The sequence below is a fragment of the Echiichthys vipera genome, assembly GCF_963691815.1.
Source record: "Echiichthys vipera genome assembly, chromosome: 21".
Classification (NCBI taxonomy): Eukaryota; Metazoa; Chordata; class Actinopteri; order Perciformes; family Trachinidae; genus Echiichthys; species Echiichthys vipera.
The window spans coordinates 15,252,787-15,267,610 of NC_139846.1; the positions used below are offsets into that span (position 1 = coordinate 15,252,787).

The 14,824-nt window shown below is 41.2% G+C and overlaps 1 protein-coding gene across 3 annotated transcripts in view; it reads right to left on the bottom strand.

Moving 5' to 3' along the window:
• Positions 1–852: 852 nt before the first annotated feature.
• Positions 853–14,824, bottom strand: part of mtrr (5-methyltetrahydrofolate-homocysteine methyltransferase reductase) — a 29,899-nt gene continuing 15,927 nt past the window's right edge. For all 3 annotated transcript variants that reach the window (XM_083936574.1, XM_083936575.1, XM_083936573.1), the window contains exons 11-15: positions 13,685–13,865; positions 12,876–12,994; positions 6,771–6,863; positions 2,737–2,928; positions 853–1,834 (exon numbers count right to left, since the gene is read on the bottom strand). In XM_083936574.1, coding sequence (XP_083792700.1) covers positions 1,690–1,834; positions 2,737–2,928; positions 6,771–6,863; positions 12,876–12,994; positions 13,685–13,865 — 730 coding nt within the window. In that variant the 3' untranslated portion in view covers positions 853–1,689. The remainder of the gene's footprint in view (positions 1,835–2,736; positions 2,929–6,770; positions 6,864–12,875; positions 12,995–13,684; positions 13,866–14,824) is intronic.

The following is a 14,824-nucleotide window of genomic DNA, read 5'->3' on the forward strand; positions in this document are numbered from 1 at the left end:
AGACAAGTTGTTGTCATTTCTCCAACAACAAACTGGAGTCTTGCATTTAATGGCGGCCCTGCATCATCGTGTGTGTGTGTGTGTGTGTGTGTGTGTGTGTGTGTGTGTGTGTGTGTGTGTAAGATGAGACCTACGGTGCCGTTGGGCGCGCGCAGCATCATTATTTTGATTTTGTCCTTCTCTGCTCCTGTAACACAACAGGGCACTGAAATGAGGGCGAGGAGCTGCAGCCAGATGCGCCTGGACAGACACAAGGACAGCTCTACCTTTGACAAAACCATATTAAACGAATTATTCACCATCAAGGATTGTTTTCTGCGACAGTGAATGTTTTGTTTACTCGGCTCAAAAATGTAGCGAAGGGGGTGTCATCTTCAGCGCAGGCGGGCTAAGATTGTAAACATGTTTTTCTCTCCCCTCCCTACAAGAGAATAAATAAGATGACTGCTGTTAGAAGATTTAATTCTGAGAAGCCTCTCTCTGGGGCACCGTGCTGCGTTAAGAAGCCCATTGTGAAAAGCCTTCAATTAGCAGGGTACGCCTTCATCTGTTGACCAAAGTCACCTTGAACAATCAAATTATCTCTAAATTTATATAAAACAATCACTCCCAATCAAAGTTTATTGGTTCACAAATGATTCCCAATTGCCTCATGCCAAGAAATTTACAGTCAGCCCTCCCCTTCATACTCACTCACACCCACGCACACTTTAAATGCGTTTAAGGTCATCTGCAAACACACCCGTGTGCAGAAAAGAAAAACCGCAGACAGCAATCTTTTACGCTGAGATGTCTTTTAATGCCTGATCACACAAGGCACAGTTGTGTTTTTTTTAATTACAGTTTGTGAGGGTCTGTGATTCATACACTCTGTACTTAAAAGTAAGTAGAAAGTAAAACGATACATGTCAGAGGATTTCATTTCTTTAGGATCCAGTTCATTAAAATCTGTCTCTATTACCTTAAAAAAAGGGTGAAAAGTAAACCACTTATTTATGTATATATATATATCCACAGTATTTTGGTAGAAAATATGATAATGCTACATTTAAATAAAGCCTACTTATTCAGGAATTCAGATACATTTTCTAAAAAACATAATTTATTTATTTTTAAAAATGGAAGAATCGCAACTGATTATGACTTCAGAAGGACTCCGTGGAGGTTTGGAACATTCTTAAAATAACTTGTGGAAGAAATGACTGCTTTCTTCCTGAATGACAATAAACAATTCACTGTGTGTATGTGTGTTTGTGTGTTACTAAAGAACTACAGATTGCTGTGTTGTTTCCATCTAGCCCACTCGCAGTCTCATCAAAATCACTCCATCACATCCAACAGAAGTAAATGCCTTTTTCCCCACACGGAGGACGAACGGAGGGGACTTGTCTACAGTAAAAGCATTTTCACTCCGCAGGACCCATCTCCAGCACTATAGCCCTAACCGAGATCATTTCTGTTCAAACAGCAATGCCCAATATGATGTAGTGAACCCACATCCCCGGGGTCAGCGTGGTGTTTTCCATCTTGGTAGCATTAGGTGGTGAAAACTACCTCTGGGCTTCAGCTTCCACAATTTTATGGGTTCTGGAGTATACAGCTTGGCATGTTGATTTTTATTTTTTTTCTTCTCAAGGTGTAAAAAGGCCAAGCAGATTGTGCAAAACGCCCTTATCTGGTCATCCGCCGTCAGCCCCAGATGTCCTGTAAGTAGCGTTTTCCCTCTCTCAGCCCCGCGAGTCTCTTCATGGCTTCCAGCTGGTCCACCTGAAGCTCTGTTCTGATCATCTCCATCAGGGTGTCATTCACGTCCTTAGCCATGTTCTTAGCATCTCTGGTGAAGAAAAAGAGCATGAAAACATTTCTGAAAAGGGTGATATTTTTGATGTTTTTGAGGCTATGTCCTCTGTTTGTTTTAGCACAGTGGCAAGCCAGTATTTTTGTAAAACCAGCCAGTGCTTCCAGTCCAGGAGTGCATCCTGGAAGGAAATTGCCAAAATCTCTATCTTGCTGTTGTGGCATATTGGGGGAGATTCATCATTCTGTGGACCTAAAGTGATATTTTCTTTGACCCAGGAATTCACATAGGTTCTGATGTGTCAAAGATCATTCACTAAAAAGGTGAGTTAAGCAGCCTGGCAGTGGGGAGAGAGGAGAATCAGGCAAATTAGAAAAAGGTGATATTAGACACTGCTCCAGGCGTGATGCTGTGACTTGACTGCGTGTTTTGTTTTGGGTGTGAGGCGGTACAAACTATACAAGATGTTGCATCAGTGTTAAGTCGGCAGAAGGGAGGGAGTTAGAAAAGTGAAAGTTTACGAAATGTGAGGCACTTCGGGCCCTTTTGTTTATTTTTTTATGGATTAAGTGCCAATCTCCAAAACCGAGCTAGTCACTGGTCAACAGATGCACCTTGGTTGCCTCATGGCAGTGGGTAACACGTTCTATGAAGACCATATCTACAGTGAATTATGATGCATTCACAATGCTTTATGACTACACTAATAATCAAACATAAGGCTTTGTGATGCACTATATCAACAGTCATAAAACAGCATCATTGTACTATACGTTGGACGTAAATTAATGATCTGACTCCAGACCTCTTTTTGTAAGAGTATTTCAAGGCGATATGGACAAAATCTTCTATCCAGTTACAGATTTCATATATCAGGAAAACATCACTCAAAATAAAATGTATAACTGAATTATTGTAAGCGTGAGTGTCAGTCTTACCCGCAGACGTACAGGTAACCGTTCTGTTTGAGCAGGATGTCAGTGATGTGTTGGCTGTTCAGCAGCAGGTTGTGTTGCACGTATCTGGGTGGAGTTGTGGAGGTGGTGGCGTCCTCGTCCTGGTCATCTCTGGAGAAACACACCTTGAGTTGGCTCAGTGTACCACTGGACACAAATCCCTCCAGCTCCTCTCTGGGACAAGACAAGGATTGCAGAAACACAACCAAACATTTTAGGTAAGTGTTAATCCAATTTCCTTCAAGGGTTATTCCCGTAACCTTGGACAGGTTGTTCCCGATGTGTGAAAAATCTGTGAAAAATCTTTCCAAAGCTAGAATCAGGAGAGCCAAGATCCAGTCGCCGAGGCTGAGAAAAGACCATGGGAAAGTGAGTAGCACCTGTCCAGGATTTTACAGGGGGAGGAAAATACATCCATGTTTTCATTGTAACCTAGAAATAAATGTAGAAAACTACTGTTTATCCTTTCACATCCAGAACTCTCTTCAGATATTGAGCAACAGCTTCAATCGCCGCAAAGACATATATAACCCCCAGATCATTTCCTAAGAAACAAAAAAAACTGTCAAGCTTGATAAAACAAAACACTGATGGGCAAAAGGTCTGAGCGCAACTGTGCCAGACAACCAATTTTTCTTGTTTAACGAGAGAATTGCAAGAAAAAAATATGGATCTCCTAAGCAAGGTCGAGTCACTGTTATAAGCATCTTTTTACAATCAATCCTCCCAGCCTTGCAGTTGGGTGTAACCTTGCTCCCCATTGGTGATTTGCTTGCCAACTACTCCTTCTTCTGCCTCAGTGTTTTTTAAAAGGCCCGAGGTGCTGTTGAAAGGCAAGGAAAGAGGAAGGTGGTGAGGGAGTACGGTTTTGTTTGTGGCTCAGAGCATCTTGTTTAAAGTTAAGAAGTCGGAATGAACAGACAGACGCACGCACGCACACGCGCACACACACACACACACACACACACACACACACAGCAGTGGCTTGAGACCATGGGTGAAGGTCTTTGCCTCAGGGGTCTGTGTTTTGCATCAACCCCTACTCTAAAACTAGGTATTCCAATAACGCACAAACACTGTGGTGTTAATACTAAAGGGAGAGATCAGTATTGTTGTCTTTCTTCTATGTGAAACATCAAGAATTGTTGCTGCAATGTTTTCCGTCTTACCTTTTCATTGGAGACCCTCTTAAAAATTAATCTCATTGTTGTGACCAAAATGCGTCATTACAAAGTTTGTTTGAAGAACAGAATAGAAGGAGATGGCAGAGTGTTGTTTGTTTGACGTCTGAATATTAATCATAGATTGATAATCGTGTGAGCGGAAACGGAAGGATAATAAAAGGACAGTTGACGTGTTAGAAAAAACAAAACCGTTGAGGGATTCTGAGGGTCAAAACCTGCCGCCCCTCTGTGTACATACACACAACAGCCTGTAGCAATATCGCGAACCCTAACATGAACCCAGAAGGCCTTCCAATTATGTTTCCCCTAAAGCATGAAATCACTTGCTATGAAGTGGCTGAGGAACCAGAGGGAGGGGAAAAGGATAAGTGCAGCAGAGGAGAAAGGGGAGGACAAGTTTGATGTGACAAGCAGGCAGATTGGCATCAACCTCTCACAGCGGTGTTAAGTGCTGCGGCTGATTGACACACGTTGGAAGTTGTTTTTTTGCAGAAAATCAGAACAGCATCAGAGATTTGGTCATATCCTGTCTGGATATTTTGTTATATTTATAAGCCTTAAAAGCCATTTGAAATTTTAACTCCTACTTATGACTTCAGCTGAACTTTTCTTTTAAAACACGCTAACAACTATGCTAATCAGGGTTGTCCATTCCCAGGCATTGCCAAGCATCAAATTGCATTTACTTTGAGAGAAATCCAACAGAGATTAATGCAGGCAAGCAATTCTACCCCAGCTATGTTGTTCTTATTCTGCTTAACTATTTAAATTGAGTAGAACTCTTCGCGGGTGGCTCATAAAACACAGACTAATCACTTTGGTCAACACTGTCGGGGTGTTCATCAGAGAAGCCCACGCTGTGAACACACCACCGCCTACTACCTGGCTGCAAGTTGGTATTTGACTAAGGGATAGAGGAAGCAAAGAGGAACAAACAACATCCTCTGTGATCTATTCTTGTGTGATTAAGGATGCTAATCCATTCACACTATTTAATCCTGAAAAAGCACTCGCTCACTGCACCAGCACTAAATACACGCGTGCTGCTGACACTAGCCAGAGCTGATCAATTAGTGTGTAGTCGGGAGAGAGTGAAGCATGCGAGAAGTGAAGAACAGACTGATCAGAGCAATGATCTACTCACAGGTTGAGGTCAGTTTACAGTACAAAGTATATTAGTACAATGTAGTTGGATTCAATTTGTTGTTTCAAAGTGAGAACACAGACCTGTGATACTTTGCACAGCTGGCAAACAACCAAAAAAATTGATATGACAGCACAAAAAGTTAGCCCAGAAAATACTGCTCCCTTTGGTTCCTGTCTAGAATAAAGCCTTGTGTCAGTGTTGAGCACTAAACCAAAATCTCTCCAGATAGTAGGCATTAATGTTGTGGTTCAGTTGCATTTTATCTCATCTGAATCGGAAATGTGCACTTGAATGCCCGTCAAAGTTAAACCTCTTTATGTGAGATCGACCTACCCCAAATTCTGTAGAAGGTTCCACTTTGACAAGTGCACTTTGCCCAATTAGAGGTCCAAAACTTTGGACTTCCCATGACACTTGAAGGCAGCATGAGTAGTGCAAGTGAAACGCACGAGCAACCGATGACAGGCAGGAAGCTTGGCAAATCAGTTTTTTCGGTCCAAATAAAATGATTTGTTGGACTTTTAGCAGAAATATGAGAATTGAATATTGATGAGTTTTAGCACCTGGTGGGTTTCTTTTACATTTTAGTGCGCCATACACTTATTAGGAGTATTTTAAGATTACAAAAGAAAATTGTTGTACAGGGGGTGAATTTTCAGTTAACTAACCCGTTTAAATTATAATAAGGCCTGTAGTTATACATAATTAAGGATGAGCCGCTTTGAGGTTACAGGTTGGTGCCATCATCAACTAAAGACTTTGCTAAATTAAATATTCACTCTCCCTTTTGCCCTATTTGGTGTCCACCAGTCCATGAGGAAAATATTTTGCACTTTTTTTATTTAACACAGATGTGCTGAAGTCATTCAAAGCAAGGGCCTCGACCCTTCCTATTCATTTTTTAATCCTATAACCCTCAGAAAACATTCTTTAAATCTTCTCTTCTGACACAATGGTTACTGCTCTCTATTTTCTTCTGAATGAACAACACAAAATAACAATATTTCAGAATAAACCGAGGATTTCAAATCCGTTCTTTAATTTTAATAATAATTATTACGTTTTTTTTTAAATATATATATCTATCATCAGCGTGGCTTTACATATTTTCTATTTAGCTTAATGATTGCCCAAAATGTTTTGAGAATTATTCTAATAAACATTATACTAATAAATAAAAAGAGGAGGAAGATTAAAGATTTAATAAGCTGAGCTGAACAAATCTGGATATTCCATTCAACTTTTTGATAAAATAAATGCTTTAGGAATCAACATAAAAAGTCACATGACTTCTATGCAACTTCTTGCCTTGATTCACAAGTAGAGTACATGCCAACGAGATGCTGGTATTTATGTTCCCTTTGACTTTCACTCATAGGTTAATATCATTTCAGTAGTTTCTTCATAGTTCAATGCACTTATTGTGAGTCCCTTTCGATAAAAGCATCAGCTAAACTAATTTTATGTAAAATATTGTGTGGCCTTGGAATAAGTAGCCCTGTGTGTTTGATTTATTCCCATACATCTTATAATACATCCTTGAACTGCGTTCACAATGCTCATGTGTGGAACACCCACATCATGTAGATATACATTTAATTATGCAGGGCATAGATTTCAATATGGAATATTTAGTGGCAAGGTTAAGAGGGATGTGGGCATGGAGAAAAAAAAAAGAAGCTTACCTAAACAGATAGTCTCTGTCTCTGTGGCGACATCCAAAGAACAGCCAGGTCTCGCCGAATACGGACTCAGGGCTCTCCTTCCTCTCGTTCTCTCTGAAAGTCAAACAACAGACATTAGTGGTCAATCAATACCAACAGACGACCAGACCAGATGGAAGAGAGGAAGTCCTTCCTCGCGGTAGAGGTTAAAGAAGAGTAGTGACACCATTAAGCACTGTCTGCAACGCATTACATTGAGTGCCACAATTGCCTAGTGCACGGAAACGACTCTGCGTGCTGCGGCGAGGACATTATATGTATTATTAAATTTCACCCAAACAGAAGGATATATTCTATCACTATAAACAGTTACTGAAAATAAAACTAGGGGGCTTTGTGTGTGTGTGTGTGTGTGTGTGTGTGTTTTGCGTATGCTCCTGTGTGTGCACTTGAGTGCAGAAGAACTGCTCCTGCAAAAATGATTCCTCTTGTGGCTTGGGAGCTTGGCAAAGCTCCCAGAATCCTTTGCAGGCGAAGGCAACGCAGCGGTACAAAGCGGCTCTGAAGATCCCTGTATCTGCGCCGCACACCTGCTGCAAAGGTGACAGCTCTCTCCCAGATAAAAACAGTTGACCCCCCAACCTTTCATGATGCCATCAGTCAGTTGACTCTCCAAAGAGCCCGGCATTATCTGTTGCCCCCGTCTGGAGGGGGGGGGGGGGTGAGAAAAGAGAGAGGGGTGTTGAGGTGACCAGCCATGACAAGGGTCTGAGGAATACCACAGACAGGCATTGAGGCCCTTTGAGCTGTGCTGCTGCATTCTGAGGATAAGGTGCTGCTTCCCCAAAACCCAACTTTTTGCTATTCACCAAATTATTGAATCATGCTTTGTGTTATTCAGCAATTTCATAATTTAAACAGCGGCCAGCTCTTATGCTTGGTAGAGTTATATGATGAATAAAATTGGGTTAAAACACTGCTTTAGTGCCAAAATCAGGGGTCTGCAACCCATGGTTCTTGTGCTGCACGCCGCTCTTCAGCTCCCTTTTCAGTGGCTCTCTGTAGCTTTGCAAAAAAAAAGAACATGGAAATAAATAACGTGTTTTTTTGCACAGGGGAAAATCTTTCGAAGGGAATACCTGTTAGCTTGGAGTTCAAGGTGATTTTTAAAAAATATTACATGAAACTAAAAAGTTACATTCTACATCTACGGCCCAGCGCCTTTCCCTGCAGGTGGCTAATCTTGTATTTCTGACCCGCTCTGTCGATATGCTAACCATGGACAATTACCCCCCAAAACACAGGTACTGATAGGAATACAATATTTTCTTTAATGTCGTTCTATAACTTAAAAAATGCAACAAACCATAGTTTTTGTATATATTATATAACTATAGATAAAACTTTATAAGCTGTGACATCATGTTTTGTGGCTCCAGACAAATTTTATTTAGTGGAGGAGGGGGCAAAATGGCTCTTGAGATAGTAAAGGTTGCAGACTCCTGGCCTAAATAATAAGTTGATTAATCGATTAGTTTGAGCGACAGAAAATGCATTAACAACACATAAAATTACTTATGTTTGATATGGTTTCACAGTTCAATGCGTAGTTAAAAATTCTAAAGCGTGCTTAATGCTCCATTCTTCCAGAATCTATGAATATGTTTTTCTTCTTTTTTCAAGTGAAACTACAGGACACAAGACTTCTCCTGCTTCACGGAAACTCCATTATCGCTGTATGTGCACTGAAGGTTTCACATTTTCCCATCACACTTGTGTAGGTTCAGTTGTGTGTGTGTCTCTATAAACAGATATCTGCATATGAATGCTGATATATGATAACAATAAGCTAATGGAAATCTTAATCGGCATCACACAATAGCCTGTGGGTTCCATGATTGCTTGCGAGCCGGTGCGTTCTGCCTCATTTGCTCTCCACACGGACTGTTTACCTGCGTGCAACCAAAGCCTGCTCTAACGTGATTGGTACATACTACTTGGACCACAAACGGAAACCAGACTGCTTCCACTACACATATCTTGTCCCATTGCTTGCAGATTCTACATTCCTATGCGGGATCTGTTATTCAAGATTACTCGTACATAATACATTTTGAACTCAGATTTGAGGCGAGTACAGAAACTTTTCAGCAAAAGTGCAGAGTGAAACTGAAGTTTCATGTGGGAGCAATAACCAAACATTGCTTTCACACTAGCAAGGCCAGTGATGAATGAGCAAATGTACAAGGACAAGATGGAAAGATCTTTGACAAAACAAGTGATGCCTTTCAACAAAACGTCAGTCAAAACCAAAGTCAGGATTAAAGAACTGTAAAAGGGGATAGCTGTTTGTTTTATAAAAACTTTGACCTAGATCATAATCATCATCAACACCTTGGAAGTGTTGTAGACAAAGGTGGAGGGACAGATGCACACATTCTAGCCCATGTTGGGAAAGCAAGAACAGCTTTTGTTACAATTATCTGGAAGTCAAATAAAATACATGGCTGTGGCTTAAAAAGGTAGAACGCATCATCCTCCATATAATAACAAATAACACAAATAGAGAAGAATTGTAGATGAACTGTGCTCCACTACGAGAAAAGGGGTTTAAGGAAGTAAGACATGGCAACTTCAATCATCAAAGATTAAATGTGGCTCATCTTGCCTATTTCCCCAATAGTGCTAATATTATATGGAGGGCAGGCCTTTTGTTTTCATCTGTGACAAAAAGTTTGAGAACCGCTGGTTTGAATAGTTTATCAAACAAAGATGTAATTTGCTGATTTCAGCTTCTCAAAGGTTTGTTTTTGTTTTGTACCATGTCATTCAATATCTAATCTTTTACATTATTGGTTGGACAAAACAGGCATGTGATGATGTCACAGTGTGCCCTCAGTAATTGTGGTGGATATTTTTTTTCCTGTGTTTTTAACATTTTATAGGCTAAAGGATTACCAGTACATATTTATCATACATTATAATCACTTACCTTAAGTAAAAAAAACAAATCAATGTAAAAGTCTGATTGTAAATACTAAAACGAAGCTTCAGCCTTCATTATTTAAATGAGAAGTGGCTCCGTTAATAAAGATGTTGTGCAGCTTGTCTGAACTTTCTGTCTGCGACTGCGGGCCAGTAACTGGCTGACTCGATCCGCACATTCAGATCCCATCCATTAGCATCCTGGATGAGATTCTTCTGATCTGCAAACAGCCTCAAGTAAACTCATTTTAGTGGGCTCGTCTCACTCTCTCTCTCTCGCCGCCTGCCCTAAAGGGATCAATACCAATATGAAAAACCTGGATTCCATTCTGAGTAGACCACACCGGCGCCTTTCTCTGAATACAAATCACATCACATCACATACCCACACTATAACAGCCTGCAACACAATCCCAGGGGGAAAGGCAGCATCTACAGAGCACTCCATTTAGGGTCGAAATCAGAGGCGGTTGCCTTTCAGTGCCATTCAGTTGATCAGCGGGAGGGGGAAACTGCAACGAAAGCTGGGGGGGTGAAGACTCGGTAAACATCCCAATTATCTCATATCTTTCATCCGTCTTGCTTGCAGCTCCGTGCGAGAGGTGATGAGTGGCTTTTTAGGTATAAGTATGCAACAAGAACAAAAACAAAAGCCTAAATACAACAACAGCTTGAGGCTAAATCACTGGAATTACACCCGTATACATTCAATGTGTTGAATTCAAAATGTTTTCATAAGACAGAACAATGCTGTGTGGCAAGGTGCTTTATCCTAATTGTAATCAGCTGTCTGGTTAGACTAATAAATGGAAGCTCTCCACACACACACACACACACACACACACGCACGCACGCACGCACACACGCACGCACGCACGCACACGCGCACACGCGCACACACTAATATAAGTTGTCATATTGAATGTGCCAAGTATGCCTGCTGGCAAACCCAAATATTAAACTGAGCAAACTGATATTTTTTTCAGACAGAAAAGCTTGTTAGAGCTGTTAAGGAGATTAAGGCTAACCACTCATTTAAAATACAATATTTGTTTAACTGTCACTGCTCCCAGCTAAATTATAAACGCACTGAAAATCCCATTCTCCATAAAATCCTCACAGCAAACCACAGCAATCAATACCCGACTACTGGGGGGCCTTATTAAAATCTCCCGGTAGCATCAAATGGGCCTCTGACCTTTAGAGACACTTCTTCAACTTGTTACCAGCGCTGCAAACTCGAACAAAGTTCTTTTGAAAACAGCCATCGATTAACAGTAGGGGTGGAAAGGAGGGTAGGAAGATCGAAGAGTCCCCATGTTGTTTTGTTGCTAACAGGACCCTTCTTAGGCCTCGAGGCAAATACGACGTCCCGTTGACAAACTGGTGATTGTTATCTTGTATCAGAGTGCAGCGTCAGTTGCCAAGGTTTTGTTTGGAATCTCAAGTTAGATTCTGTACAACCGCTGCGCACCATGACAGGTTTTTACAATCCTCCAGCACAATACGGAGCTGGCAGGGGAGAGGATGAGAGACACAGAGAGGGAGGAGGGATTGATGAGAAAGTGGGCCTGGTTCACACAAGTTCATACTCTTAATGTTGATTTGCCTCTCGAAAGAAAAAGGAAATATATATATATATTTGAAATTAGAGAACAGAAAAAAAAGAATTAAAAGATTCCAACACTAAACTGCCAAGGATGCATTTGACGTTGGGTTGCTGTTATCGAATTGTGCCGGCTAACAAGATCTGAGTGTTTAGCATGCACTGACGAGCAGGTCTACAAGGGCAGAACATTAATAAATCACTTAAATGTGTATTTTGATATTTTAAGAGCAATGTTTGGGTAGAACTGTAAGGATCAAAGAAAGACTGATATGTTCATATCACTGCCTTACTCCAGAATACTGTCCCCCCGGCTCAACCTTGATCATCGAGAAGAGGAGTCTGTCAGCGAGTGGTTTGACAACCTGAAAACATGCGCCAACTTCAGTGCTCCAGCATCCCGAAGGCGCAAACACCTTCCAACCCGCGCGGCCACTCATCCTCCTCAGAATCTACTGCAGACAATCTACCGCCGTTGCCTTTGCTTCAGTCGTTGCCGTGTCACCTCTCAGAGCAATCACCCACTGACACCACCCGCCACAACACAGCAGACGTCCAGGGAATTTAGAGACAATTGGAGTTGACTGGGGCATAACCTCATTTATACACAACCACCCAAGAGTTAGACACGGCAGTCTGACTCAAAAGGCTCACTCCGCTTTCTAACCAGTCGAAGTGGCTGTGGGGCCTTTTTCAACACACAGGCATCGGCTCCAGTCTCATTAAATCCCTCTGACAGGTCATCATCTTGCAATCTTGATTTAGCCATCAATTCAGAACCTCCGAAAAAATACATTTTCCACTACAAGATGGCACGCTTTAAAGATGTAGATTTAAAGCAACGGTTTTAACAAGCTGCAGAGAAGTACGGCGAACTCTGCTAACAGTCAATATCCTCACACCACTCCGTCAGCAATTACAAGCAATGATTTACTCCCAACAACGTGGCCGCCACCACCTACTGGACTTTTAACTTTCAAATCAATAACGCACCATTTGCTGCTTTGACTCCTGGATCTTCATTACAAGCCGAGTCATAAACTCGTGAATCTGAGAGGGCTTAATTTATTCCTGTTAAGACGAGTGAAGCATCTGAAATAATCCCTGACGTGATCAAAGCCTGTGCTGTGAGATTTATTATGCCTTATGAGATGTACATGACGTCGACTTTTATCGGCTTTGATTAGGGTCTCATTTAATTGTCTCTGCAGATTACTTGAAAAATATGCACGGATGATGTGTACTTAACATCATTTGAACACGGTGAATATTCATTACTGGGTCCAGAACTTTAGCTGGAATAATCTGTATATAACCTGCGTGTTCCTGATGCTCGACATGAACATTTAGCCGACCTACTTCAGCAGCATGTCTCATAACATGTAGCATTGGTAGGATCAAGCACATTACCACATATACACTTGATCCTCTTTATGGAGACATCTGAAAAACAGGGAATCTCAATACACACCGCATCTCTCTGCACTTAATATGGAGCAAGATCATATTATAATGTGTTATTAAATTTTCCATACCTTTGCTGGAGGAAGCCAATGAAAGGGGCAACTCCTGTACCGGGTCCAACCATTATGAAGGGCACCGACAGGTCAGAGGGAGGCCGAAAGGAGCAGTTCGGTCTCAAACTCACATGGATCTAGGGTCAGAGAGCATTAGCGAGCATTAAAGGTAATGAGAGTAATTACAAGAAAGCTGAGAAGCCACTGTGGGCCTACCGATCTATTAATTGATCCAATTAATACTCTAAGACATACTAAAACGCATGAGCTCAATAGAAACCCCCATGGAGTCTGTGGTAGAGAAGATTTACTTGCTCTAATTTCTTTCTTTTTTTTTAATTAACCACACCCACAACTGGTCTAAAGCTTTTGCACACATTAGAATTGAGATTCCAGAGCTACCTAAAACGTGTAATAGAAACTGGTTAAATCCCTAACGCCTCAAGTTTGGCGGCTGGCATGGAGACGCTGCACAATTTTCTGATATTCTACTTCACACTTGCCTTCAATTTTATTCAGCAACCTCTTGAACTGTAATATTTGAGGGAGAATGGGGCAGTCCAGCTCTCATGGCATTATTATTGAAACAAAACTTGAGATAAATAAATAGACGAAATGTTAAAGTAAGGTGTAGCAGGATTTTATATTATATTTGTTTGCTCCCTATGAGTGGTGGTGGTGGTGGGTGGGCACTTATACACTGAACACTTATACTCGCAAATAAGAGCACTTATGAGCCAAGACCAAGAAACATATCAGGTGTGACCTCGGGTTCATAGATTTGCACAATCTAGTTGCAGCTCTCCATGTTCCTGTGTGCTCATTACCTTAGGCAGTGCCAGGCTGCTGGAGGATTCAGCCTTCCCATGGAAAACCAGGACAGGCTTGATGAGGTCAAACAGCCAACCGGTACACAAGCCTTGCTTCCCTGCGGGCCGCCCACAGCATGCTGGGAAGTCTACCACGTTGAAGACAAAATGCAGCTTTTCTGGGTACCTAAGACGGGAGCTGGGACCACAGAGATGGAGACAGAGGAAAACAATAGTGTGTGTGTGTGTGTGTGTGTGTGTGTGTGTGTGTGTGTGTGTGTGTGTGTGTGTGTGTGTGTGTGTGTGTGTGTGTGTGTGTGTGTGTGTGTGTGTGCAAGGCATACAGAGGGTGACAGGCAGGGAGATACACAGAGATGAAGTGACACATAGAGTGAAATACAGAGAGAAGCAGAGGGAGGATGGCATTACAATGGAGGATAAATCCTCAAGTAGAGATAACAATGCTCCTACACGTGATTCACACGAACCACCTTCAGAAACACCGAGTTAAACAGAGTAACAAGGGTACATAGACATTCGAAGCGATGAGAATTGTGTACATGACATTGAAATGTGCTAAATCATGATTCGCATCAGTGGTTCCGAACATTTTTTTTGTCTGCCGTATCCCCACAGCCTTGTCAGATGAGCTCAAGCGCCACTTCAACTGTCTTTGAAATGTTTTTTTGAATTGATTTTAAACTGGATGTTATTAAACACTATTTATTATATAAAAGTGGATTATTGTAAAAAATATCTTTTTATACAGTTGAATTCAATGTGAAGGTTAGTTTGGCCAAGCTTGCATTTGTACCCATTGGGAGTGTCAGAAGTTGGATGTTTCAACCATTTCTCCATTACTTTAGTCATCTATTTACACTGTTAAGCTTTACGTTTAGCCAAATACTTCCACTACTTATGCATTACCTTGTGCAAGCTATTTCAACTGTTTATCCATTATTTTTAGCTAAATGTATCCATTATTTGTAGTTAACAATTACAACTATGTATCCATTACTTACTGTTTATAGATGGATAGATAGAACATCAAAATACAGCATTTAAAAAAAGAAAACTTACAATATACAGTAAACAATGTACAACAGTGCAAATGGGAAGATAGCCGCAAAGTAGTTATGTAATATAAGAGAAAGAGCA